The 27,267-nt window shown below is 34.1% G+C and overlaps 2 protein-coding genes across 4 annotated transcripts; both read left to right on the top strand.

Annotated features, from left to right (window-relative positions):
• The first annotated feature begins 1,477 nt into the window (after positions 1-1,477).
• Positions 1,478-14,637, top strand: LOC106777534 (probable RNA-dependent RNA polymerase 1). 3 transcript variants are annotated; one of them, XM_014665124.2, is made up of 5 exons: positions 1,478-1,669; positions 8,728-9,272; positions 10,169-12,054; positions 13,311-13,461; positions 13,607-14,637. In XM_014665124.2, exons 2-5 carry the CDS (start codon positions 8,754-8,756, stop codon positions 14,399-14,401), a joined length of 3,351 nt encoding a protein of 1,116 aa, XP_014520610.1. In that variant the 5' UTR covers positions 1,478-1,669; positions 8,728-8,753; the 3' UTR covers positions 14,402-14,637. The 3 variants fall into 3 exon arrangements, with proteins under 3 accessions (XP_014520610.1, XP_014520611.1, XP_014520609.1); XM_014665125.2 differs by lacking the exon at positions 1,478-1,669 and adding an exon at positions 6,838-7,320 and having other exon boundaries at positions 8,824-9,272; XM_014665123.2 differs by lacking the exon at positions 1,478-1,669 and adding an exon at positions 6,838-7,320.
• Positions 14,638-19,745: 5,108 nt separating this feature from the next.
• Positions 19,746-26,995, top strand: LOC106777533 (probable RNA-dependent RNA polymerase 1). The gene is made up of 5 exons (XM_014665121.2): positions 19,746-19,828; positions 21,138-21,685; positions 22,135-24,023; positions 25,187-25,337; positions 25,929-26,995. The coding sequence occupies exons 2-5, from the start codon at positions 21,164-21,166 to the stop codon at positions 26,757-26,759; spliced, it is 3,393 nt and encodes a 1,130-aa protein (XP_014520607.1). The 5' UTR covers positions 19,746-19,828; positions 21,138-21,163; the 3' UTR covers positions 26,760-26,995.
• Positions 26,996-27,267: the final 272 nt, after the last annotated feature.

The raw sequence follows: 27,267 nt of genomic DNA, 5'->3' as shown, positions 1-27,267 counted from the left end.
GTATGACATGTGCAAAATTTGAGTTTATTTAATACATCAATCTCTTGAAAGTAGAGAAAAATGATTATGATATAAGTTTGAGTTAATGAAATGTTAGAAGATTGAACCAAATGATTGTTATTTAAACGAGTTAAATAGATTTTTAATTATAGACATTTGCTTTTTTTTTATTGGGAATGATACTTTATAATTGAATATTTATGTTGATAAATGAATTTATGGTGTTTTATAAATTATTAACTTACCTTTTCATGTATTTGTGTTAGTTTTAATTACAACGATAATATGATACACAATGTTGGAAGTGAGAGTGCTAAGTAAATTTAAGGAAATGAGATAATTATGCATTAATTTTTATTGGGATTCATATATATATATATATATATATATATATATATATTTATAATTGTCTCCTTTGAAATTTTTTAATAATTTTATTTTGAATATTTTATTTTATTTAAAGGAGGACTACAATTTACTTTATATATAATATAATATTAGTAAAGTGGGGTTGTTACAAGTTTTATATATATATATATATTATTTGTGTTTTATTTATTATAAATAATGTAATATTACTAAGGTGTGGTAGTTACAAGTTGCACATTCTCTATTCGATTTGGTTTAATTCGTTGATCACCTTCTCATTGAAGAGGAAAAAGAAAACAAACTAACTTACAAGTTGGAGAGATTTGGATAATGAAGGAACCATAAGTTAGAAATGAAAGGATAAAAGTAATAATGATTTCCTATTAATAACGAAAGTTAAATAACAAAGTAGTTAGAAAAAGTTAAACATATTTTAAACATTTAATTAAACAATTTTTTAATAAAAATTCATTTAAAAATCTTTAAATTTTTTAGTTAGTGGATAAATTGATTCGCACTTGGGGGAAATAAAAAGAAAATAAAAACATAAGAAATATGAAAAGCTAAAAATATTTTATGCATTAAACATTTTACACAATGGGGGAAAAATTTATACAAACAGTTATATCTAATCAATCATGTTGAATAATAATATATTATATCATAAATATTAATAAATATAATTATTATATTAAATACGTAATTTGTTATGCTTTAATTTAATAACATAATTGATTGTATAATAATATTGACGTTTCTGTTATTATAATACATTTAATAATTACCATAAAAATATTACAATAACAAATAAGATAAATAAGTTAATTTAAATTAGGTAACCTTGTGAAATAATGTATTATCTTACAATAAATTATTTTTATTTCTATTTTAAATTTATTTCAACTTTAATTTTTTAAAGTTATTTTATGCATCAAATCAATTTTTAAAAACTTAGGAATACGATTAACATTAAGTAATTATTGATTATTTTATAAATAAGCACCTAATTCGTATCGAGGGAAAATGTATTTACTAACAGAAAAAGTTAAGAACTTCTTGCGGGAGAAGGAGTCGTGCTTGATTGGTCAATATTGGTCAATGAAAAAAGAACAAAAATGTGTACGGATTCGTACTCTCAATGTGTGATTTAATGAGAAAATTTATTGATAAAAAATATATGAAAGTTCCTTCAGTCATTCTACTCTTCGTCGTCGCTGGAGTGTTCGTAACAGTGCTTGTATTGTTGGCTTAACTTTGATATATTTTTTCACTGAGTTTGTCTCCAGTTGCTGAATATTGGGTCAGTTTCAAATTCTTCATTCTTTTGCTAATTTTTTTTTTTTTTTTTTGTGTGGGGGTTTCATTATGCATACTTTGTCTTTGATGATCATATATATTCTCATGGTTTCATGGCTCAAGTCTAAGGATGTGCACTGCACACACAGAATGTCTTGATGTTTGTCAATGTGGAAGAATTTTTTGTTTTTCTTCAACAGGGTGTTGCATTTTTGCTGTTCTTTCTTTTTTGGTTTTTGGGACTTCTTCATTATGGAGGTTCTGATGGTGTTGCAAGAGGTAGAGACACTTTTTGTGAAACAACTTAATGGGTTTTATGCCTGACCATTACTTTCTTTGTTAGTTAAGTAAGTACTGTACTTTACCAAAATTCTTTTTATGCTTGAATCCGCACCGTGAATTACAACTAGGGCTCTGTTGCTGTTTATTCTGATAAATGAGGTAGCATAATTTAGTAGATATCAGGATGAATATGGTTTTACGGTTCTGTCTATCCACCATTGTTTTAATTGCATGTATGTTGTCCATGGTAATAAAACTGGCCCAAATGACAAAAGGCCCAATAGGAGCTAAGCCCAGAAGCTGGTTTCGGGAGGCTTCCTTGCCAGAAAGTGGATGAGACTGAGATGTCTTCTCAGTCACTCAGAAACACGATGGAGAAAGGAAAGAGATCGTAGCTTCAGCGTCGAAGCTTCTGGAGAAGCTCCCTTCAAGGCAATCTGATGGGAGCAAGCGTCGCAAGAGAAAAGGAAAAGAGGGTTCACGCAGGAGCAGAGATTTGATAAAGGTGAGAACTTTCTGGAAATGAATGGGTTTTATTATTGTGTATATTGTGTTTGAACAAGAGACCAGAACTCTCCTTATATAGAGTTCTGTTACAAGAAAACTAAACTAATCTGTTAGAGATCCTAACAGAATCAACAGAAAACATTAATGAAAAACCTAATTAAAGGAAAAAGCTCTTAGGAGCATTAACTACGAATAACAGAAACCTTAATACACCCCCCTCAAGCTGGGTGGTGGATGTTCACCAATCCAAGCTTGGGTATGATAGAGTTGAAGTGAGTCCGATGAGGGAACTTGGTGAATACATCAGCAAGTTGCTCCTCTGATCGTATAGGGAGTAGATTCAAAAACTTGGCTTGAATCTTCTCACGGACCACATGGCAATCTAGCTCGATGTGTTTGGTTCGTTCATGGAAACTCTGATTGTGAGCAATATGTCTCGCAGAATCATTGTCGCAATATAGGATAGCAGTGGCAGTTGGCTGGACCTGAAGATCTTGTAGGACATAATGAATCCACTGCATCTCACATACAGTAGCCGCCAAGGCTCGATACTCTGCCTCAGTGGAAGACCTTGACACTGTATTTTGCTTCTTCGACCTCCAGGACACTAATGAGGAGCCCAGAAAAATACAATACCCCGTAGTTGACCTCCTGGTATTGGGACAAGTGGCCCAATCCGAATCACTAAAACCTTTAATTTGTGTATCAGAGTCAGCAGCAAAGAAGAGCCCCTCTGAAGGACTAGATTTTACGTATCTCAGAATATGCTGAAGCGCCTTGTAATGATGATTAGTGGGCTCCTGCATGAATTGGCTCAATAGGTTAACACTAAAACATAAGTCAGGTCGAGTATTAGTTAAGTAGAAAAGCTTCCCTATCAATCTACGGTAGGAGCTGGGATTCTCAAGATAATCCTCTGTCTTGTATAGCTGGCTTGTGTCACTCAAAAAAGGAGTGGTACAGGGCTTGCTTCCCATCATTCCAGTTTCTTCAAGTATGTCAAGAGCATACTTTCTTTGGCAAAGATGGATCCCTTTCTTGGATCTAGCAACTTCAAAACCCAAGAAATATTTAAGTTCTCCCAAGTCTTTAATATGGAATTGTCGATCCAATAGAGTCTTTATGTGAGTGATTTCACCCATGGAATTTCCTGTTATGATAACATCATCCACATATACAAGAAGTGCTGTAAAATCTGCAGAATTTCTTTTAACAAAGAGGGAATGGTCAGACTTAGATTGAACATAATCAGCTGAAATAAGGAAATTAGATAACTTTTCAAACCATTGTCGGCTAGCTTGCTTTAGGCCATATAGAGATTTAGTCAATCTGCACACTTGTCCTTCCCTTTCAGCCTTCAATCCAGGTGGGAGTTCCATATATACTTCTTCCTTTAAGTCTCCATGTAAAAAGGCATTGTCGACGTCAAGTTGGTCCAAAAACCAGTTCCTTGAGGCTGCAAGAGCGAGTAAAATTCTGACAGAAGTGAGCTTGGCAACAGGAGAAAAAGTGTCTAGGAAATCTATCCCTTCCTGTTGAGTGTAGCCCTTTGCTACTAATCGGGCCTTGTACCTCTCCACACTCCCGTCAGCTTTATGCTTGACCTTGTAGACCCATCTACACCCAATGGGTCTCTTACCAGGGGGAATTTTGGTTAAATACCAGGTAGAGTTGTCTTGTAAGGCTTTGATCTCTTTCTTCATAGCATCTGCCCATTCTGGGTTGTTTCTGGCTTCTTCATATGAGCTGGGTTCCTTAGCAGCACTAACAGCGAGGGTGTATCTCAAATGCTTCTCTGATAAATTCTTATAGGATAAAAAATTACCAATAGGATAGGGAGTTTTCAAACCATTTTTTATGCATAAGGAGGTAGANGACAGTTGANTTGTTTCATGCACATAATCCTCCAAGTAACCAGGTGTTTTTCTTATCCTATTGGATCTTCTTTGATTGACTCCCTGTGTCTCTTCCGCGAGTTCAGACTCTCCAGTAGTGGCATCTGCACTTTCTGCTGGGCTTTCACCATTTTCTGTATAGCTGCAAGGCAAATTGTTAAGGAAAAGTTCATTGTCTTCTCCCTCACTATTGTTGACTTTATCATTTTCCAACTTCTTACAGGGAAAAACACTCTCATAAAAAACCACATTTCTGCTAATAAATATTTCTCTATTATTGATATCAAGGACCACATATCCTTTAACTCCACTTTTATAGCCTAGAAAAATACCTTTCCTGGCTCTAGAATCAAGCTTAGTTCTCTTATTCTCTAAGGTAGAAGCAAAACACAAACAGCCAAACACCTTCAAGTCAAGGTAAGTGGGGGGACTGTTATGTAAAACTTCATATGGAGTCTTATCTCCAATAACAGAGGACGGTAGCCTATTCATTAAGTATATAGCATGTGAAAGAGCATATGACCAATATATATGAGGGAGATTAGACTGAAAAATTAAGCTGCGGACAACATTCAATATGTGTTGGTGTTTTCGCTCCACAACTGAGTTCTGTTGTGGAGTTTCAACACAGCTTTTCTGGTGTTCGATCCCATAGGACTCATACACGCTACTGCAACTAAACTCAGGGCCATTGTCAGTCCTGATAATTTTAATAGCTTTATTAAACTGAGTNTTAACTTTTATAATAAAGGANTGCAAGAGCTCTCTAGCTTGACCCTTATTATGCATGAGAAAAGCCCAAGTGTGCCTACTATGATCATCAACAACAGTCAGAAAATACCTATGTCCATGTATAGAAGGGATAGAGGAAGGTCCCCAAATATCACAATGTATTAAATCGAAACAATTGGTAGTTATAGAAACACTTTTAGGAAAAGGCAATCTGTGTTGCTTAGCAAAGTGGCATATATCACAAGCATCATCCAAAACAGTTTGAACATAGGGAAAAAATCTACATATTTTTTCAACAGTTTTGTGTCCAGGATGGCCTAACCTATAGTGCCANAGGTTCACATTTACATGTTCAAAAGAAAAACTAAANCTAGAGGTTGGGCTCCTCTCAAAAGGCTGCAAGTAGTAGAGGCCTTTGTGCATATCAGCACATCCAATCATCTTCAAGGTGGAGCTGTCCTGTATTTTGCAGTTCTCAGATCCAAAAGTTAGTACACAATTCATATCTTTGATCAAACTCTGAACAGATATGAGATTAAAACTAAATTCAGGTANATATAAAACATTGAAAATTCTGAAATTATTAGTAAACTCCACAGTCCCTGCATAATGGGCTGTAACAATGGAACTGTTTGGTAACTTAACAGATATAGGNTTGATTNTTNTGAAAGTTAGAAACTGATTTTTATCATGGGTTACATGGTCAGTAGCCCCTGTGTCAATAATCCATGAGGACATACCTTGTTTGTCCTCACCAGTGTCCCTTTGTACTTGGCTAATGCTGTGTGAAGCAGTGTCCACCTTTTCNAGCATCTGCAACAATCTCTGCATCTGTTCAGGGGTGAAAGAGCTTTGGACAGAACTCTGTTGATTGGTGTGCCCACTGACTTGTGGTGCTTCTGATGTAGAACAAGCATTGNTTGAACTCCATTCATTCTGTCCCTTATTTATTTGACTGTTGCTGCCATTTTTCTTGTACCATGGTGGGTATCCATGCTTGGAGTAACACTCATCCACAGTATGATTCATTTTATTGCAGTAGGAACATTGCTTCCCATAATTGGGATTCCTTCCTCTTCCTCTGCCTTGGTTGTAAACCTGAGATCCTCTTCCACCTTTCCACTGACCTTGTTTCTCAGCGGTATTGACTAGAATTTTAGTATCACTGTTTTGGGTAATTCCAGAATCATGCTTTTCTTGTCTTTCTTGCTGTATGATTAATGAAAACACACGGTTGATAGTGGGTAGGGGTTCCATCAACAATATCTGAGTCCTTANTGTACTGTAACAGTCATTTAACCCCTTTAAGAAGCATATCACATGTTCTGTCTCCCTGTATCTGTGAGAAATTTTAGAAAGCTCACAGCTGCAAGGAANTTTGCAGCTGCAATTCGGAATGGGTCTCAAAGATTCCAATTCTTCCCATGACACTTTTAANTCAGTAAAATACTGACTCACACTTCTTTCCCCTTGTTTAATGGAGTGGATTTCTTGGAGTAAATCTGAGAGTTTGAAATAATCTCCCTTAGAGAACCTTTCTTTTAATTCTTCCCATAGTTCTTGGGCATTCTCTACGTATATGACACTTTCTGCTATTTGGGTAGAAAGAGTTTTAGTGATCCATGACAGCACCATCATGTTGCTTCTCTCCCATGCATCAAAGAGAGCATCATTTCTGCTGGGTTTCTTGATCTCTCCATTTATGAACTTTAACTTGTTTTTGGAGAGGAGAGCTCTCCTCATGTTCCTGCTCCAGGATGTGTAATTAGATTCATTGAGAATTTGAGGAATGATGGAGGCACCAGGGTTTTCTCCTGGATGGAGGTAAAAAGGACTGGAGGGATTGTTGGCTTCGTCTTTTTCTTTGTCTCCCATGTTGTCAAGAAATCAAGAAACAATTCAAGATTCTCCAAGAAAAGAAAGAGAGGTTTAATGCGCAGAGAAAACGGGCAGAACAGGCACAGGGACCTGCTCTGGTACCATAATAAAACTGGCCCAAATGACAAAAGGCCCAATAGGAGCTAAGCCCAGAAGCTGGTTTCGGGAGGCTTCCTTGCCAGAAAGTGGATGAGACTGAGATGTCTTCTCAGTCACTCAGAAACACGATGGAGAAAGGAAAGAGATCGTAGCTTCAGCGTCGAAGCTTCTGGAGAAGCTCCCTTCAAGGCAATCTGATGGGAGCAAGCGTCGCAAGAGAAAAGGAAAAGAGGGTTCACGCAGGAGCAGAGATTTGATAAAGGTGAGAACTTTCTGGAAATGAATGGGTTTTATTATTGTGTATATTGTGTTTGAACAAGAGACCAGAACTCTCCTTATATAGAGTTCTGTTACAAGAAAACTAAACTAATCTGTTAGAGATCCTAACAGAATCAACAGAAAACATTAATGAAAAACCTAATTAAAGGAAAAAGCTCTTAGGAGCATTAACTACGAATAACAGAAACCTTAATACATGGTTTATGTTTTTGTTGTCAAGCTTCAATTGTATCTTATTCCTTTTTGTGTAATTTCTGGAAATATATATAAATTCTTTGAATGGTGCTCCTTTCTGTACTTGTTGACAGAAACTAGAGATTGATGAAAATTGTTGACAGAGGTTGTAAGCTAGAGACACAACTGGAAGCTGTTTTTCACATTTTTTCTTTATCATGTATGAGAGCATCTGTGTTGAGAAGTTGAATATTTGCCTGAACTCATGGTCTAACTCACTTGATTCATTATACTTGAACTTGTTCTTGGCATCAGTTGTTCTTATTTCCGCTTCTCTCTTTGTGCATCTTTTGGAGAATTAGTTTTGCACGGGAGAAAGGATATTTTCTATTTTCAGTCATTAAATATTTGTACAGAAAGATATTATTTGCTTAATATTTTTTATTTAAATTAGATTTTAAGAAATCTTTCGGTTTTAATATTTTTTATATAAAAATGAATATATATTATTGAGATTTAGAAAATCAAGATAAGATATTATAAATATTTAATGTTCTGTTCTATTCTTCTATATGTATATAGAATACATAAATGAAATGAAATAATCAACTTTTTTTATATAACATATTTCTTATATCTCTTCTGTCTCTCAAATCCTAACAAATGCCAACAATTATGAATATTTTTTCATTCACATTGGCAATTGAGTAAAAGTATAAAATATAATCATCTATGTAAGGGCCTATAGCATATTTGAGTTACATGCTTAACACTGAGGGTAAGCGGTATACATTTTGAACCTCCACTTTCCTTCTGTGAGTGTGCTGGATTTCAATGTTAATCATTAGTTTGGAACTCTTCGATTTGTAGGCGCAAGAATATTTGGATAATGATATGCAATAAAGAACTGAATGTGTGAAAACATGTTGTTTCTCAACTAGACCTACACTGAACTTATGCTTAGTCATTCAGAGATACTTCTATCATTAAGTTGTTGCAGATGTAGGTCATAAATTTAACGAATTGTGTGGATATGTGCTTTGATTAGATATATAACGTCTTGTATATGTGCTTGAATAACATGTATAGACTTTGGCTGCTTTGTTCATCAGAAATATGTGAATCTCCTTGTTGTTAATATAAATATACATCTTTTAATTACTCGGTGTGACATTGGTGTTTCATATTCTAAGTTTTCTCTTGTTCTTCTGTCCAGGTAAGGCAAAAGAGTTTGCATTTAGGATGGGTAAAACAATTGAGTTGTATGGATTTCCTTATTATGTGAAAGCGGCTGATGTGAAGATATTTGTAGAGAATTATACTGGTAAAGGAAGTATCGCAGTTATGAAGCTAAGACATGGCAAAGGTCGGACTCGAAGAGCATTTGCTATTATTCAATTCATCACAGAAGACTCTGCTACACATATGATGTCGATGACCCTTTCAAGAGGATTGTGGTATGGAACCTCTTATTTAAAAGCTCGGGAAATGGAGAGTGATATAGATAAAAAACTAAGAATGGATTTGCCTGGTTTGGAAGGTGTGAATTTGTATTTTGGCTGCCAGATATCGAAAGGAGGATTTTCTGTTTTGGAGACAATTCCGGATGCCAGTTTAAATTTTGGGAGTGGAAAGAGAAAGGTGGAGTTGCAATTTTTGTATAACCTCGTGCAATACAAACTCGAGCTTTCATACGAGAACATTTGGAAGGTTGAGCTGCTTCGACCACGGAATAAAACTGCACGTTATCTCCTTGTTCAGGTAATCAAATTTGTTTGTTTTATTAGCTTAAGACAGATTTGGTTTCTTAATAAACTTAATGATGGATGTGTTAAACATAAGGCTACAACCTCTTTTACCATAGAATCCTACATAACGAAGTTCTATAACCTTTTCGATTAATGAAACAAGTTAAACTCATACAGAATCCTACAACCTCTTTTACTAGTGAAACAAACTCATGCATTCACAAAAGATAAAAAAATATGCTTGTTTTCACAAAAACTCGTCTTTTAATCCCATGCACCCAAACACTCATGCGGTTGATAAAAGTATCCGAACTTTTGTTTCCCGTTCACACTTGAAAAACATTATATTTCTTAGTTTCAAACACACCAACTGAAAACCCCACACCCAAATCAGTAAATAAATTCTTAAAATCTCAACATGATTCACATAAAACTCGTTTTAAACATCAAAAGTTAATAACCTTAACACTATTAAACCAAAACGTTTTGATAGAAAACACATCCCACAACCTTAACATGAATTCACCGATCAAAACCCAATTTTCGTTTTGTAATCATGTTTTACCATCATATAAACAAAATTCGAAAACCAATCAACACAAAACAAAACCCATGATAGATTCCCCTCATCCTATTCATTGAGTTCCTTTGTCCTTTAATCTCGCAGCCTAGGAAACAAAACAACAGAGCACAAAACATGTGAAATGAGGAAGACGTGTAGTTATTTATCGTATAAGATTTTATTTAAAGCCAACTACATCTCTCATTATGAATTCTTATCAAATTCTTAGGTTCTATTTGTATTATCGTATTATTCTTGTGATTGACAAATGCTGAATCTTATTTATTTTGCTTCAATTGTCGTGATTGACAAATGCTGAATCTTATTTATTTTGCTTCAATTGTCAGTTACTTGGTGCTCCCCGGATATATGAGTACGACGTGCAAACGTCGGCAGATGTATCTGACACTGTATTTGATAAATCTTCGTACAACTACAAAAAATATATCCTTGATGAGGAATGGACCAGAACAATAGATTTCACTAAGGATGGTTGTATTGGGCAGTGCTCCGCCATATGTCTGGAGTTTCCTAGTAGCCAGAATTTACCAAATTTCAAGGATATCTTTGCTTATTATGAGCAAAGTGAGCGGCAATACACATTACATCCAGGAGTTCCCTTTTCTCAAAATTGGGGTCTTGTCCCCATTGTTGCTCCCCAAGGTGTTGAAATACCATTTGACATCTTGTTTAAAGTCAATTCATTGGTTCAGCATGTATGTCTTGCGGGACGTGCACTTAATGATGACTTCTATCACTGGGTTGATCCGAGCACAATGCCGCTTGATTTTATTAAAAATGCTTTAGAAAAGATGTACTTCTCTAAGGAATTCTGTTATGACCCCACAAAGTGGTTTACTGATCAGTACAAAAGGTACCTTAAATCAAATTCAAAGAATTGTCCTCGGTGGCCTGCAATGTCTTTGGATAAAGGGTTGGTATATGTTCGCAGGGTTCAAATCACACCTTGCAAAGTTTACTTTTGTGGTCCAGAGGTTAATGTCTCAAATCGTGTTCTCCGTCACTTCTATGAACATTTGGACAACTTTATACGGGTTTCATTTGTCGATGAGGAGTTGGATAAACTGTTTTCAACTGAATTATCATCCCGTGCACAGAACAAGAAAACTGACTTGTACAAGAGAATTCTTGACATCCTTAAAAATGGCATTGTTATTGGCGATAAGAAGTTTGAATTTCTAGCATTCTCATCAAGTCAGTTGCGGGAAAATTCTCTCTGGATGTTTGCTCCTACAGGAAAGTACACTGCCGCATCCATAAGGAGTTGGATGGGAAATTTTAGCAAGATTAGGAATGTTGCAAAGTATGCTGCTAGGCTGGGACAATCTTTTGGTTCATCTACTGAAACTCTAAGCGTCCCTAGGAATGAAATTGAAATTATTCCGGATGTGAGCAGGACTTCTGATGGAAATGAATATGTCTTTTCTGATGGAATTGGGAAAATATCTCTTAAATTTGCCAGGAAAGTGGCTAAAAAATGCGGCTATCATGGCACTCCATCTGCCTTTCAGATTCGTTACGGTGGTTACAAAGGAGTTGTAGCTGTTGATCCAACATCACGTTTTAAGTTATCACTGAGGAATAGCATGCGGAAGTATGATTCAGATAACACGAAGTTAGATGTTTTGGGTCGTAGTAAGTTTCAGCCGTGTTATCTGAATCGGCAGTTGATTACTCTCTTATCCACTCTTGGCATCAATGATGGTGTTTTTGAGAAAAAACAAAGAGAAGCTATGTATCAACTAAACACTATACTAAAAGATTCATTGAAGGCGCAGGAAGTTCTGGACTTAATGCCTGCTGGGGAGATTACCAATGTTCTGAAGAAGCTCCTCATCTGTGGCTACCAGCCTAGTGAGGAACCATTCCTTTCAATGATGCTGCAAATATTTAGGGCATCAAAACTGTCAGAATTGCGACACAAATCCAGGATCTTTATTCCGAAGGGAAGAGCAATGATGGGATGTCTAGACGAAACTAGTACCCTGGAATATGGTCAAGTATTTGTGCAGATTTCCAACAATAAGCTGCGGGATCTATCTTATGATTCTTTACCCTATAATTTGGAAAAAAAATACCCTGTTACAGGTAAGGTGGTAGTAACTAAAAACCCTTGCTTGCACCCTGGTGATGTGCGTGTTTTAGAAGCTGTGGATGTGCCAGATTTGCACCACATGGTGGACTGTGTTGTTTTCCCTCAAAAAGGACCAAGGTAATATGAATATTTCTATTTCTGAGTGTTCAACACTATTTTATGGAATGATGTAATTTAAAGATCGTATGGTGTTAGTACGATATTAAATGTATAACTACAAGCTGTTAGAAGGTGTTAAAACATTCTAGAGATCTCCATGTAAAATATTACATTAAGGTTAGATTTCTATAAAGACCGATGTGCTATTTCAAGTTAATCAATTGAATACGAATATTCTTTCTTTCAAATTAATCCTTTCAAGTGTGTGTAATTTACATAAATGAAAGTGGTGAATAATGTTTCCTTAGCTGCAATTTACATTGCTTTTATATGTTTATGGGTGTTAACAAATGCTTGTGATATGTAGTAAACTGGGATTGGAACTTGGAATTTACTGGATTTAAAGAGACCTAGAGAATGAGTAAAAATAAAAGATAACTCCTTTTGCATTAAAACTTTCCTTTAACTATCGACTAACATTTATCTCTCAAATGCTACAATGTGTATAGAAAATGCTCTCGATGACCTTTCAATATATATTCATCTGATAGACTCTAGAAAAAGGTTAGCAGCCATCAGTGTGCTCAGTGGATACATAACTCTACTGCCAATACACATGAACAACTTTTCAAGAGAACAACTTTTTAACAGAGGCTAGGAGTAACAAATATTTAATTTTACATTAGATGGTTGGGGTTTCTCAGCATGGTTTCTAGGAGGTCCATTTATACACATATTGAAAGTCATTTTCTATAAATATATATTTTATGCTGTTTGCTCTTCCATTGCATTATTTTATTCTATTTTTCGTGGTAAGTGTCAATTTTTTTAATGGAGCATTGCTATACTACACTAGATGTGATCCTGTTTATACTGCTAGGCAGTTGCGGATTACTTGTTGCCTGACATAATCTTGTAGTCTTTTCAGTTTTGCTCTGTTTCTGTTTGCTATGTAACTTGAGAAACTATCAGTATGAAATCATATATGTCCATGCACAACTTTTCTAAATAGAAATCCGAAAAATGTTTCTATCCATTCATGTATGTTATGATTTCTGCAATGGAAATTATGACTTGTTTTGAGAGTCATCGTCAGCTTGAAATGCCTAGATGGTACGCATGTACCTAATGCTTATTTCAAGATTTTTTTGTCTATCTCTTTCTGCAGATTTCTTCTGTAAATTGAAATGCTGATATTTTGCTTAGTTAAATGCTTTATAATTTCCTTTGAACTGTCTATTTATACCACTCTAGTAACTAATATTCATTATCAGACCTCATCCAAATGAGTGTTCGGGAAGTGATCTGGATGGAGATATCTACTTTGTTTGTTGGGACCCTGAATTGATTCCTTCCCGCCAAACCGAACCAATGGATTATACTCCTTCCTCAACTGTAGAACTGGATCATGATGTGACAATTGTGGTATCATTCTCAAAGCTTGTGACATCCATAGACAATTTTTTTATTTATTCTTTGCATTTGTTTTTGGTATAACTATTTACCGTTATAAATGATCTTTGTAGTTGTTTTTGCATTGTCAAAGTTTGTGACTGCTTTCTTTGTGCAGGAGGTTGAGGAGTATTTTACCAATTACATGGTCAATGACAGTCTGGGAATAATTGCCAATGCACACACTGTCTTTGCTGACAGACAACCAAAAAAAGCCATGTCTGCAGAATGTCTTAAGCTTGCAAAGCTGTTTTCAACAGCAGTCGACTTTCCAAAAACCGGTGTTCCTGCTGTTATTCCTCGTGAACTGTATGTCAAAGAATATCCGGACTTCATGGAGAAGTCTAACAGAGAAACCTATATATCACCTAATATAATAGGAAAGCTCTATAGGGAAGTTATGGAAACAATTTCATCAAGTGATGGTGGCTATGTTTCATCCTTCACCCAAGAGGTCGCTAGAAGGTCTTACGACTTTAACATGGAAGTCGATGGCTTTATGGATTATGTTGATGATGCTTTCTATCACAAAACCAATTATGACTACAAGTTGGGAAATCTGATGGATTACTATGGCATCAAAACTGAAGCTGAAATCCTCAGCGGTAATATCATTAAAATGTCAAAATCCTTCAACAAAAGGAGGGATGCAGAAGCAATAAATCAAGCTATAACGTCCCTAAGGAAAGACGCCCGGTCCTGGTTCAATGAGAGCAGCAATGGTGTGGATTCTAGAAATGGTGATGATAAATATGCAAAAGCTTCTGCTTGGTACCATGTTACTTACCATCCAAGTTACTGGGGTCACTACAACCAAGGGATGGGTAGGGATCATTATCTAAGTTTCCCATGGTGTGTTTTCCCTCAGCTTCTCCAAATCAAGAAAAAGGTTTCCAATAGAAGGTACTCTTAGGCATACAGATTGAGTGGGTTGCATTTGAATTGATAACTCTGGATTTCTCAGGTACCGATTACAGAATACAACTGTATTTCATGCTAATGTTTACGTAACATTGAGTGGAGAATATGTCTATAACATTGAGTAGATGTAGATATTGCAAAAGTATAAACGAATTCCTTTGTGTAAATGCGGCTTTTAATGATGTCGTTGCAGCATCTAAATGTTTCGTAATATAACCTTTCTGATGACTGTTTGACTATATATATAATTTATATATATATATATATATATATATATATATATATATGTATGTATGTATGTATGTATATTAATATGTATATAATATTTATTTATTTATTGCTGCTGTGGATAGATAATAATAGGGTTAAATATGTTTTTAGTTCCTATACTTTTGGGCGATTTTGGTTTTAGTCCCTCCTTCAAACTATAATACAATTTAGTCCTTCAACTTTAGAAAATTTTGGTTTTAGTCATTTTTACCAAATTTTTTAAACTTTATTTGCTGTTTCAAGCACGTTACATTATAGCATTTGGATTGTTTACACTGTTTGACATATTTTTGTTTCAATGTTAACTGAGAAACGCGTTTGAAACAGCAAATAAAGTTTAAAAAATTTGGTAAAAAGGACTAAAACCAAAGTTTTCTAAAGTTGAAGGACTAAATTGTACTATAGTTTGAAAGAGGGACTAAAACCGAAATCACTCCAAAATATAGGAACTAAAAACATATTTAACCCATAATAATATGAAAGTACGTTTTCTTTCTTTCTTATCTCAGCTTTGTTTCGTTGCCTCTCTTACATGGTCTAAAGAGCAAGGTTTTTTATCCATGGTTTCTCCATCATCATCTATTGCTCTAACTACTGATTTTGTCAGAAAATGAGACTTTTCTAAATATTTCAATATCTTTCTCTTTTTCTTGCTTGTTAAGTTTTGTGAAAAACTTGTTTGTTAAACACAACTCAAGACCAAGAACTTAAAACAACAACTGAACCAAGCTAATATGATCAATTGCTAATCACTAACGTAGTTTATAAGCTCAAAGGAAATTAACCACATGCATTCTCAGTTGGACCAAAAAAATAATTGACTAAAAGGGAAATAAGTCATGAATTATGCAGAGATAAAATTGATCGTTGCAAATTTAACAAGATGAATGACCTAATTAGTGCTCAAAACTCAGAAGAAGTGTGATCAAAAGCCAAATGGGAAAAGCAAAGAACACTTATAAACAACAGTAGCTAGAACCTTGTAACTAAAACTTGAGATTAACACACCAAAAATTAGAATGAGGTTTGAAGTGTTGGGTCTTGAAGTCACACTTGGATTTCCAACATGAAGGAGTTAAATTCAACATTCTACCAAGCTGAAAGGTTCAAAAAGTGAAGCTACTAAACAAGAGAAAGTGAAAACAATTGAATACAAATAAGTTGGAAGCAATAAAACAATGATCTATAACAAATAAATAAATAAATAAAATGAGAGTAAATATGTTTAGAAGAGGTAATATCAAACTTGTGCAAGCCGAAATGAAAACTCAAGTTGAACAGTAGAAGCATAAACATTTTGTACAATATAGTGAAAATTATGTATGAGTGATGGGTATTTATGTCTTCATTTAGTCTTTAATATTGGATTCTTAATTAGTTTTTGTAATTTAATAAAATGTTTTAATTAGTATTTGTTATAATTGGATTTATTTAGCATGAGATACAAAAGTATGTTAAAAATAGTTTTTTAACTGCATAAATGTTCTTTGGATATTTTGAGGTGTAAAAATAAATTTGATACAATATCATGACACCTTAAAGATAAACTAAGAATATCAAATAATCAAGATCGCAAAAAGTCAATTCAAACATAACATGAAAAAGTAAAGAAATTTGACTAAGTCAAGACGAGAGAACAAGCAACAAAAATTAGATCTTGCAATTTTCTCTATTTTTTCTACTAAAAGGGATTTAATAATTGATAAATGTTTATGATTAAAGATCATTTGGGAAAAATATATCTTAAGATATTTTATTTGATATTGTTAAATAATTACCGTATTTAACTATATCAAAAACTATCAAAAGATAATATTTGTCAAGTATTGTTTAATCTAGCAAAGGGTTAAATATGTTTTACGTCCTTTAAGTATCACCCAATTTTGGGTTTAGTCCTACTCGAAACTTTGATGGCTTTTAGTCCTCTTATTTTTGAAACTCTTATAATTAGTCCTTAAAATTGGACGGCGTTAACTTTGTTTAACGGCAAGCCAGCTTCCCCTTTTACTTTCTGCCACGTTGCTTTTCTTTTTATCTGGCCAATAAAAATCTGACATGTGTCAACCCCCTTCCACCCCAAATTAGGGTTTGCCAGATTGGAGAAACTTGCCCCTGCACCTGCGCCACTAGTACCGATAGTGTTGCTGGTTCACCCTCTCTGCAAAAACCATCATCTTCAACAACTCGTCACCACCATCTATCAAGAAAGAAAAAACTTGGTAGACCCGTAGGTTCTAAGAACAAGCTAAAACCGGTACTTGTGATTGACAAAGCCAATAAGAGTGTTGTAAAACCTGTTTTCATTGAAGTTTCTGAAAGTTATGATGTGATTAGGACAATTGTTAAATTCGATCGTCATCACCAAGTTAGCATCATAGTGCTAAAAGCATCGTTTGTAACTCTCACTCTCATGCTTCTCCTTTCACTCTTTATGGACCTTTCAAATTAATTTCCCTCACTGGTACCTACATACTTAATGCTTCTTTATCATCAACCCTTAACAACGACCCTCATTGTTCTTTTGGGATTTCTGTTTCTGGAATCAAAGAACAATGCTTCATCGGAGGAGTTGAAGGAAAAGTTGTTATAGAGAATGGAGTTATGGTGACAGCTATTATTGTGAACAAATTTTAAATTGTATCAACAATATACATTCTGGTTACTCTACTGGAGAAGATGAACGAAAACGAGAATGAAGAGGCAAACTGGCACAAGACGTGGCCTCTCCGTTTGCCACATCAAACAAAAATTAAGTCCGTCCAATTTTAAGGACTAATTATAAGAGTTTCAAAATTAAGAGGACTAAAAGCCATCAAAGTTTCAAATAGAGACTAAACCCAAAACTGTGTGATACTTAAGGGACGAAAAACATATTTAACCCATCTAGCAAATATCTTTTCAAATATTTTTAGATCTCCACAAGCAAATATATTTTGAAGATATTGGGTTATTTAGAAGATAATAGGAGGATATTACATTATCATAAGTAGGGATGACAACGAGTCGGGTCGAGTACAAATAGTGCCTACATGTAACCCGACCCACTATAAGCACGAATATTTGCTTAAAAAATACTTACGAATATTTTAAAACCTGCGGATATCAATGGATACCCGCAAATACCTGTAGATATCCGTGAATACTCGCAGATACCAGCAAATGTTTAAAAAAATATATATTTTTATAAATTATTAAAATAAAATTACAAAAAGTATAAAAAATATAATATAAATTAAATTAAATATAAATTAAAACAGATAAAGAGAAAATATAAATTTAAGAAAACAAAATGGAAGAAGTATGATTACGCTATAATAGAAGGGGAAATGAGAAAGAACACCAATCATTTTCATTCCCCTTCCTTTTGTGAATGCATTGTATAAAAAATAACATAAAAACATTGATGGACAAACAAAATTATGGGTACACTTTGAAAATTTGATATAAAAGGACACTGAGAAAAGTGAGTGTTAAAAAATAAGGTAAAGAAATAAAAAGTTGAGTCATGAGAGTTCAAATTAAAATTTTCTATAGTTCCAGATTGCATGATCTACTTTTAGAAGCATAATTTTAGAAGATTAATTAGTTCTCATTTTATCATTACCAAAATTAATTTATTAATTACTTATTATAACATAAAAAAGATATTACATATTGCTAGATAATTTCTCCCAAAACGAATTTGATTACTTTAGTTTATTCTTTTGTAAGTCAACACTCAAGTCCCTTGATCCATACTTAAGCAACAAGCTGTTCTACTTGATTTGTGAGAGAAAAAGGAAAAGTAAAACAATCAAAACAACCAAAGAATCTGAAGTAGCTTTCTTTAAGAGACTCAACTTTTTTTTCTTCAAAAATAATTGAAAAATCAAATAAAAAAAATCAAAAGTGTTGATTAAATTATCACAGTTATATATAAGTCTTAAGGGATGTTTCCACTTATATATACATATTATTATATTAAATGCATAATCTATTATGTTTTAATTTAATCTATTCCTTTTCATTATGATTGATTGTATAATAATATTGATGTTTCTGTTATTATAATGTACTAAAATAATAAATAAGTTAATTTAAATTTTTTTACCTTGTGAAATGATTCATTTTAATTTATTGTTTGGATGCACATGTTTTTTCAAGTACTAAATTTTTTAATAACTTATTGTTATTTTTATTTTAAATTTATTTCAACTTCAATTTATTGTCATTTTATTTATTTTTTCAATGTATTTAAATATTTATGTAACGTTTACTTTTTTTTTTTGTTTTAATACATAAATTTTTAGTTGTCTAAATCAATAATTTTTTAACTTATCATATTAGCAAAATTATTCTTAAATTTTAGTTTAATTAAATTTTAAGCCTTTATAAATTTAAATTCTTTTAAACAAATCTCTATTAATTAGTTACTTTTCATTTTTCAACAAAATTATTTTATATTAATTTTAAAATCTTACCTTTCTTAACACATATAAACAAGATTACATGATAAAATAACATCACTTTCTTCTGTTAATGAAAAAGTTAAAAGAACAGAATCATTTGAAAAATATAAATATTTTAAGTATTCAATACATTTGAAAAAAATTAATATAAATTAAGAGCCTAACAACTCAATTAAATTTATATTTTATATTAATTTATTTTTATTTTTTCTAATGTAAAGTATTTTTATTTTTTATTACTTTTCTAGTTTTTTCTCGATTCAAATGAAGGAATAGTTGATGCAGAAAAAGATAACAACTGCTTGGGGAAGAAGGAGTCGTGCTGATTGGTCAATGAAAAAGAAAACTGTAAAATGATGATATACGGAATCAGTACTTTAATGTGTATTTTATTATTATTGGATTATTCAATAATTAAATGAATATTTCATTTGTATTTTTGTGACTGTATGGAAAGAGATGGGTATCTGGTGCGGTAAGCTACAATGAAATCCTTGCAAATTAACCGTTGTGATTTTAATGTCTTTTGGACTACTTAAAATCCACACCGTTACAGTGTCCTATCATTAATAAATTCCAAAAGTTTATTTTAAGAAAATCTATATAAATTCCTTTACTCACTACACTTCATGGCTTGACTTTGGTCTTTTCTCATTCTGAGTCTGTCTCGTATTGTTGATGCCATCATTCTTCAATATTGGGTATGTTTCAGATTCTTGCTCATTCTTTTTGTGGCTATGTTCTTGATCACTTGATAATGCTTACTCAATCCCAAAGTCTTTATCTTGTCTTTGATAGTATGTTATGTTCTCCTGGTTTCATGACTGAAGTGTGAGGATGTGCATTGCACACCGAGAATGTCTTGATGGTTGTTAGTGTTTTTCTTGTTGTTTATTTCTTTCTTTCTTTGTTTTTGCTTTTTGGGTCTTTTTCTGAGATGATCGTAAGGTTTTATTTATCTGTTTTTTTTCTTAGTTTAAGCAAAATGGAGAATAACATATTTGTTGGATTTTATACCAAAATATTATAGCTGTTCTGATGGTGTTCCAAGAGGTCAAGACAGTTTTTCTGAAATAACCTAATGGGTTTTATGTATAGCCATTTCTTTCCTTCCTAGTTTTTACAGTGATATATTTTTTCTGAAAGAAAATGTCATGCCGTGAGAAAATAAGAGAAAAATGTAAAGAAAATTGCGTGAAAAGAAAACGAAAGAAAAACTATTTGTTTCTTGGTTCTGTGTTTCTGTTCTGAATTTTCTGCGTTTCGTTATATCAATGTCCTTGAACGTTTTACTGACCATGGCTGGACTATATGAACTCTTTATATATTTAAGAATCAAAGCAAAAGAGTTCAGTTCCTTTTTAGGAAACTCAGTGACCTCAAGAATGCAATATGGTATCTATATGGACTTCATTTTGGTTCTAAAACTTTTGCTGATTGGAAAATAAATTGCAGTTTCGAGAAACATCACTTTACATTGTATGACATCATACATATGTTTTCCTGACTATGGTTTGACTGTAAGGGCTTTTGCATATTTAAGTTACATTCTTAACATTCTGTGTAAGGAGGATACATTTTGAAGCTCCACTTTCCTTCTGAGGGTATGCTGGATTTTAATGTTATTCATTAGTTTGGAACACTTTCTTCAGTTCGTAACTGCAAGAATATTTGGATAATCACATGCAATAAAGAACTGAACGTGTGAAAACATGTTGTTTCTCAACTAGGCCTACACTGAACTTATGTTTAGTCATTCAGAGAAACTTCATTCATAAGGAAGTTATTAAGTTGTTGCAGATGTAGAGGTCATAAATTTAACAAATTGTGTGTATATATGCATTAAATATATAATGTCATGTATATGTACTTGAATAACATTCAGAAGCTTTCAGTGCTTTATTCATTAGAAATCTGTGAATCTCCTTGTTAATCCAAATAGATATCTTTAAATTACTCAGTGTGACATTGCTGTTTCATAGACTAATTTTTTTTTGTTCTTCTGTGCAGGTAAGGCAAAAGAGTTTGCATTTAGGATGGGTAAAACAATTGAGTTGTATGGATTTCCTATTATTGTTAACGCGGATGATGTGAGGAAATTTGTAGAGAATTTTACTGGTGAAGGAACTATCCAAACTTTGAAGGTAAGACATGGCAAAGGTCGGGTTCCAAGAGCATTTGCTATTATTCAATTCACCACAGAAGATTTTGCTGCATCGATGATGTCGAGGGCTAATAACGTTTCAAGAGCATTGCGGTATGGAACCGCTTATTTAAAAGCTCGAGTAATGGAAAGAGATATTGAGAAGATAAGTGAGAATGTGCCTAGTTTGGAGGGTGTGAAACTGTATTTTGGCTGTCAGATCTCTAAAGAAAGGTTTGCTGTTTTGGAGAGAATGCAGAATGTCAGTTTAAGTTTTGGGAGTGGAAAGGGAAAGGTGGTGTTGAAATTTTCACGTGACATTGTGCAATACAAACTTCAGCTTTCATACGAAAACATTTGGAAGGTTGAGCTGCTTCGACCACGGGATAAAACTGCACGTTATCTCCTTGTTCAGGTAGTCAAATTTATTTTTTATTAGCTTAAGACAAATTTGATTTCTTAGTGAACTTATTGATGGGTATGTTATAAAAATAATGCTATTGTGAATTGGAGTAGAATCATGACAAATACATTGCTTGGGTTTTGCATCCAGGGATCTGCAATTGGAGTATGGAATTATTAAATTGTAGTTTTGCTTGCTTAAGCACTAGTTAAATCCTTCGCATGCCAAAGCATCATGGTGAACCAGAACTCATTTAACAAAAATAAGATTCATAGCAACAGAGCACAAAACATGTGAAATAAGGAGGACATGTAGCTATTTATTGCATTAGATTTTACTTAAAGCTAACTACTTCAACTGTCATCATAAATAGTTTCAATTTCTATGATTCTCTTTGTATTTAGCTAGTATTGCTGTGATTGACAAATGCAGAATCTTATTCATTTTGCTTCAATTGCTAGTTACTTGGTGCTCCCCGGATATTTGAGAACGGCATATTTACTTGCACAGATGAATATGACAATATGTTTGAGGATCCTTTGTACAACTACTTCAAAGATGTCCCTGATGAGCAATGGACAAGAACGACAGATTTCACTACGGGTTGTTGTATTGGGCAGTCCTCTGCCATATGTCTGGAGCTTCCTAGTGGCCGGAATTTGCCAAGTTTCAAGGATATCTTTGCTTATTACGAGCAAAGTGAGAGGCAATACACATTACAGACAGGAGTTCCCTTTTCTCAAAACGGGAGTCTTGTCCCCATTGTTGCTCCTCGAGGTGTTGAAATACCATTTGACATCTTGTTCAAAGTCAATTCATTGGTTCAGCACGTATGTCTAACTGGACCTGCACTCGATGGTGACTTCTATCGCTTGGTTGATCCGCGCAGAATTTCCCTTGATTTTATTGAAAATGCCTTGGAAAAAATGTACTACTCTAAGGAATTCTGTTACGATCCCACAAAATGGTTGACTGAACAGTACAAAAGGTACCTTCAATCAAATTCAAAGAATGGTCCTAGGTCCCCTGCAATATCTTTGGATGCAGGGTTGGTGTATGTTCGCAGGGTTCAGATCACACCTTGCAAAGTTTACTTTTGTGGTCCAGAGGTTAACGTCTCAAATCGTGTTCTCCGTCATTTCCATGAACATTTAGATAACTTTATACGTGTTTCATTTGTCGATGAAGAGTTGGATAAACTGTTTTCAACTGATCTATCATCACGTGCACAGAACAAGAAAACTAATTTGTACACGAGAATTCTTGACATCCTTAAAAATGGCATTGTTATTGGCGATAAGAAGTTTGAATTTCTAGCATTTTCATCTAGTCAGTTGCGGGAAAACTCTCTCTGGATGTTTGCTCCTACAGGGACTGGATGCACTGCCGAATACATACGGAAATGGATGGGAGATTTTAGCCAGATTAGGAATATTGCAAAATATTCTGCTAGGCTGGGACAATCTTTTGGTTCATCTACTGAAACTCTAAGCGTCCCTAGGCATGAAATTGGAATTATTCCGGATGTTAAGAGGACTTCTGATGGAAAGGAATATGTTTTCTCTGATGGTATTGGGAAAATATCTCTTGAATTAGCAAAGAGAGTGGCTAAAAAATGTGGATATGATTGCATTCCGTCTGCCTTTCAGATTCGTTACGGTGGTTACAAAGGAGTTGTAGCTGTTGATCCAACATCACATTTTAATTTATCACTGAGGAATAGCATGCTGAAGTATCATTCAGATAACACGAAATTAGATGTTTTGGGTCGTAGTAAGTTTCAGCCGTGTTATCTGAATCGGCAGTTAATTACTCTCTTATCCACTCTTGGCATTAGGGATGTTGTTTTTGAGAAAAAACAAAGAGAAGCTGTGGATCAACTGAACACTATACTAACAGATTCATTGAAGGCACAGGAAGTTCTGGACTTAATGTCTTCTGGCGAGATCACCAATGTTCTGAAGGAGATGCTCATTTGTGGCTACAAGCCTAATGAGGAACCATTCCTTTCAATGATGCTGCAAATATTTAGGGCGTCAAAACTGTTGGAATTAAGACTAAAATCCAGGATCTTTATTCCGAAAGGAAGAGCAATGATGGGATGTCTAGATGAAACTTGTACCCTGGAATATGGTCAAGTATTTGTGCAGTTTTCTAGCAATAGGCTGCAGAATCTATCTGATGATACTGATTCCTATGATTTGCCAAAAAGTTATATGATTAATGGTAAGGTGGTGGTAGCAAAAAACCCTTGCTTGCACCCTGGTGATGTGCGTGTTTTACAAGCTGTGGATGTGCCAGCTTTGTACCACATGGTGGACTGTGTAGTTTTCCCTCAAAAAGGACGAAGGTAATAGCTTAAATATTTCTATTTCTATTAGTTTTCAACACTGTCTTATGGATTGATTTAACATTTTAAGATTGTGTACAACAAAGATTTATAGTCTCTAAAATACAAATAAATGAGAGTGGTGGAATAATGTTTCCGTGGCTTTTATGTTTATTATGGGTGTTAAAAAATGTTTGTGTTATTTGAGAATCTTGGGTTGGAACTCAGAATCTACTGGAATTAAAGGGAATGAGTAGAAATAAAAGATAACCCTTTTACATTAAAACACTTGCAACTCAAAACAGAGAAGATATATTTAGGAGTGCTTGATGCACCTCCAAATTTCATGTTACATTTAAAAGAAGTAGAAAGCAACAAGCCACACTTTAGAGAGCTATAACTGGTTGGAACACACTCATACACGGCTCACACACAGCTCACACACGGCTCACACACAGCACATTATTCTAACAAAAACTTTCCTCTAACTATCCACCAACATTTATCTCTCAAATGCTGCATGTGTATAGAAACGAAAAAGGAGGGTAGCCATCAAGTTGCTCAGTGGATATATAACTTTACTTCGTAATAAACATGAATTTTCAGCAGAACTTTTTAGCAGAGGCTTTCAGTAACAAATATTTATTTTAGCCTTGGATGGTTGGGGGTTGCTCAGTGTGTATTGAAAATCATTCTAAATAAATATAAATTTCATGTTTGCTCTGCTATATTTGAAGTTGTTGCATTATTTTATTCTATTTTCTTGGGTAGGTGTCAATTTTTTTTTTCATAGAGCATTGCTATTGCTATACTATATAGATGGCGGATCCTTTTTGTACTGCTAGGCCGTTGGAGTTTTACTTGTTTCTTGAAATAATCTTGCAGTCATTTTAGTTTGGCTCTTTGTTTCTGTTTGCTGTTACTTGAGCAACCATGAGTATGAAATCGTATGTGCAAGTACATATTATCCGTTATTGTATGTTCTGACTTCTGCACTGGGCATTGACTTGTTCTGAGAGTTTTGTTCAAGATGTACCTAATGCTTATTTCAAGATTTTTTCTTTCATAATATGTGTAGATTTCTGCTGTTAATTGAAATGGTAACATTTTGGGTAGGTAAGTGTTTTATAATTTCCTATTAACTGTATATTGATACCACTCTGATAACTGATTTTTAATATTAGACCTCATCCAAATGAATGTTCGGGAAGTGATCTGGATGGAGATATCTATTTTGTTTGTTGGGACCCTGAGTTGATTCCTTCACGCCAAATCCCACCAATGGACTATACTCCTTCCCCAACAACAGAGCTGCATAGAGGTGTGACAATTGAGGTATCATTCTCAAAGCTTGACATCCATAGGCAATTTTTTTATGTAATCTTAGCATCTTTTTGGTATTACAACCGTTACCTTGATAGAATAGATTATGTGGTTGCTTAATAACACCATTACATTTACATCTGGTTATGACAAACTTATTTTTTAAGTTGCATTTCTTGTCTTTTTGTACCCCCATTTTTTCAGTGACCATGTACATTTTTGCTCTAAAACTTCACCCATTGTTTTGTAGCTATCTTCATTGTTTAGTATTTTTACTTGTGTCCTATAGTTAAAAAATATTTGTCCCCTTAATTTCTATAGGTTTTTAGGGACTACTAAAATTGTGGTGAAAATTTTGTTTAGTTTTAGTGTAAAATTTTGATTGGAGAATTTTCTTGTTAATCTAAAATTTATGTACATTTCATGACTCATGATCCTCCCTCATCTTCATCATCTCCTCTTTATATTCCACTACTGAAATTTAAATACCTGTCCCAATATTCAGCACTATCCATCAGTTGTTAGGTTCCTTTTTTCTTGTATTTGTTTTGTCCTGCAGCATAAAATTGTGTATATAAGTTTGTGACTGCTTTCTTTGTGCAGGACGTTCAAGAGTACTTTACCAATTACATTGTGAATGACTGTCTGGGAATAATTGCCAATGCACACACTGTCTTTGCTGACAGAGAACCAGGAAAAGCCATGTCTGAAGAATGTCTTAAGCTTGCAGAGCTGTTTTCAACAGCAGTCGACTTTCCAAAAACTGGTGTTCCAGCTGTTATTCCTCGTGAACTGTATGTCAAAGAATATCCTGACTTCATGGAGAAGTCTGACAAAGTCACCTATATATCGACTAATGTAATAGGAAAGCTCTATAGGGAAGTTATAAAAACAATTTCATCAAGTGATGGTGGCTCTGTTTCATCCTTCACCCTAGAGGTCGCGAGAAGGTCTTATGACGCTGACATGGAAGTTGATGGCTTCATGGATTATGTTGATGATGCTTTCTATTACAAAACCAATTATGACTACAAGTTGGGAAATCTTATGGACTACTATGGCATCAAAACTGAAGCTGAAATCCTCAGCGGTAATATCATGAAACTGTCAAAATCCTTCAACAAAAGGAGGGATGCAGAATCAATCAATATGGCTGTGAGGTCCCTAAGGAAAGAGGCCCGGTCTTGGTTCAATGAGGGTAGCAATGGTGTGGATTCTGGAAGTGGTGATGATGCATATGCAAAAGCTTCTGCTTGGTACCATGTTACTTATCATCCTAATTACTTGGGTTCGTACAACGAAGGAATGAAGAGGGATCATTATCTGAGTTTCCCATGGTGTGTTTACCATCAGCTTCTCCAAATCAAGAAGGAGAAAGTCTCCAATAGAAAGTACTCTTCGGCATACAGATTGAGTGGGTTGCATCTGAATTGATAACTCTGGACTCTGCATGGAATAGATGTAGATACTGCGTAAGTGTGAAGAACTTCCTTTGTGTAAATGTGGCTTTTAATGATATCGTTGCGTAAGTATGAAGAAGTTTCAATTAGTAAGTCTTTGTAAATTCTGTTTAAGATAGTAAGCAGGATGGAACTAACACAAAACATTAGCATGGACTTCTTACTTTGGATTTGGGTTTCAATATATTTCCTTCTACCTTGGCTATTGGACTTTTAACGTTTCAATATATTTTCTTAGTTTATATATTTACCATTAACATCTTCAATCAAAGTCTTGGGCGATTAAAACTTGACAAACAGTTATATACTCAAAATCTCACATGAAGACAAAGCCGATAAGTTGATACATTTTTCATATTATAAAGATTAAAAGTTAACATTTTTAAAAGCGGAAACATAACAACTTTTAAGAAAAAAAAATTTAAACCAAATGTTTTCTAGCAGTGTCAAAAGTTGTATTTTGCTTAAGGTTAAAACTTCTT

Source organism: Vigna radiata, chromosome 11 (assembly GCF_000741045.1).
Source record: "Vigna radiata var. radiata cultivar VC1973A chromosome 11, Vradiata_ver6, whole genome shotgun sequence".
Classification (NCBI taxonomy): domain Eukaryota; kingdom Viridiplantae; phylum Streptophyta; class Magnoliopsida; order Fabales; family Fabaceae; genus Vigna; species Vigna radiata.
Note: the sequence above shows the minus strand (reverse complement) of the source record. Positions and strands in the feature narration are given on the sequence as shown.

What these genes read in the sequence shown, in the direction of transcription:
- LOC106777534 (XM_014665124.2), top strand. Translation starts at nt 8,754, where the DNA reads ATGGGTAAAACAATTGAGTTGTATGGATTTCCTTATTATGTGAAAGCG. An exon ending in CACGTTATCTCCTTGTTCAG is followed by an intron (nt 9,273 to 10,168) that starts GTAATCAAATTT and finishes TTCAATTGTCAG; the next exon opens with TTACTTGGTGCTCCCCGGAT. An exon ending in TTCCCTCAAAAAGGACCAAG is followed by an intron (nt 12,055 to 13,310) that starts GTAATATGAATA and finishes ATTCATTATCAG; the next exon opens with ACCTCATCCAAATGAGTGTT.
- LOC106777533 (XM_014665121.2), top strand. Translation starts at nt 21,164, where the DNA reads ATGGGTAAAACAATTGAGTTGTATGGATTTCCTATTATTGTTAACGCG. An exon ending in TTCCCTCAAAAAGGACGAAG is followed by an intron (nt 24,024 to 25,186) that starts GTAATAGCTTAA and finishes TTTTAATATTAG; the next exon opens with ACCTCATCCAAATGAATGTT. An exon ending in ATAGAGGTGTGACAATTGAG is followed by an intron (nt 25,338 to 25,928) that starts GTATCATTCTCA and finishes TTCTTTGTGCAG; the next exon opens with GACGTTCAAGAGTACTTTAC.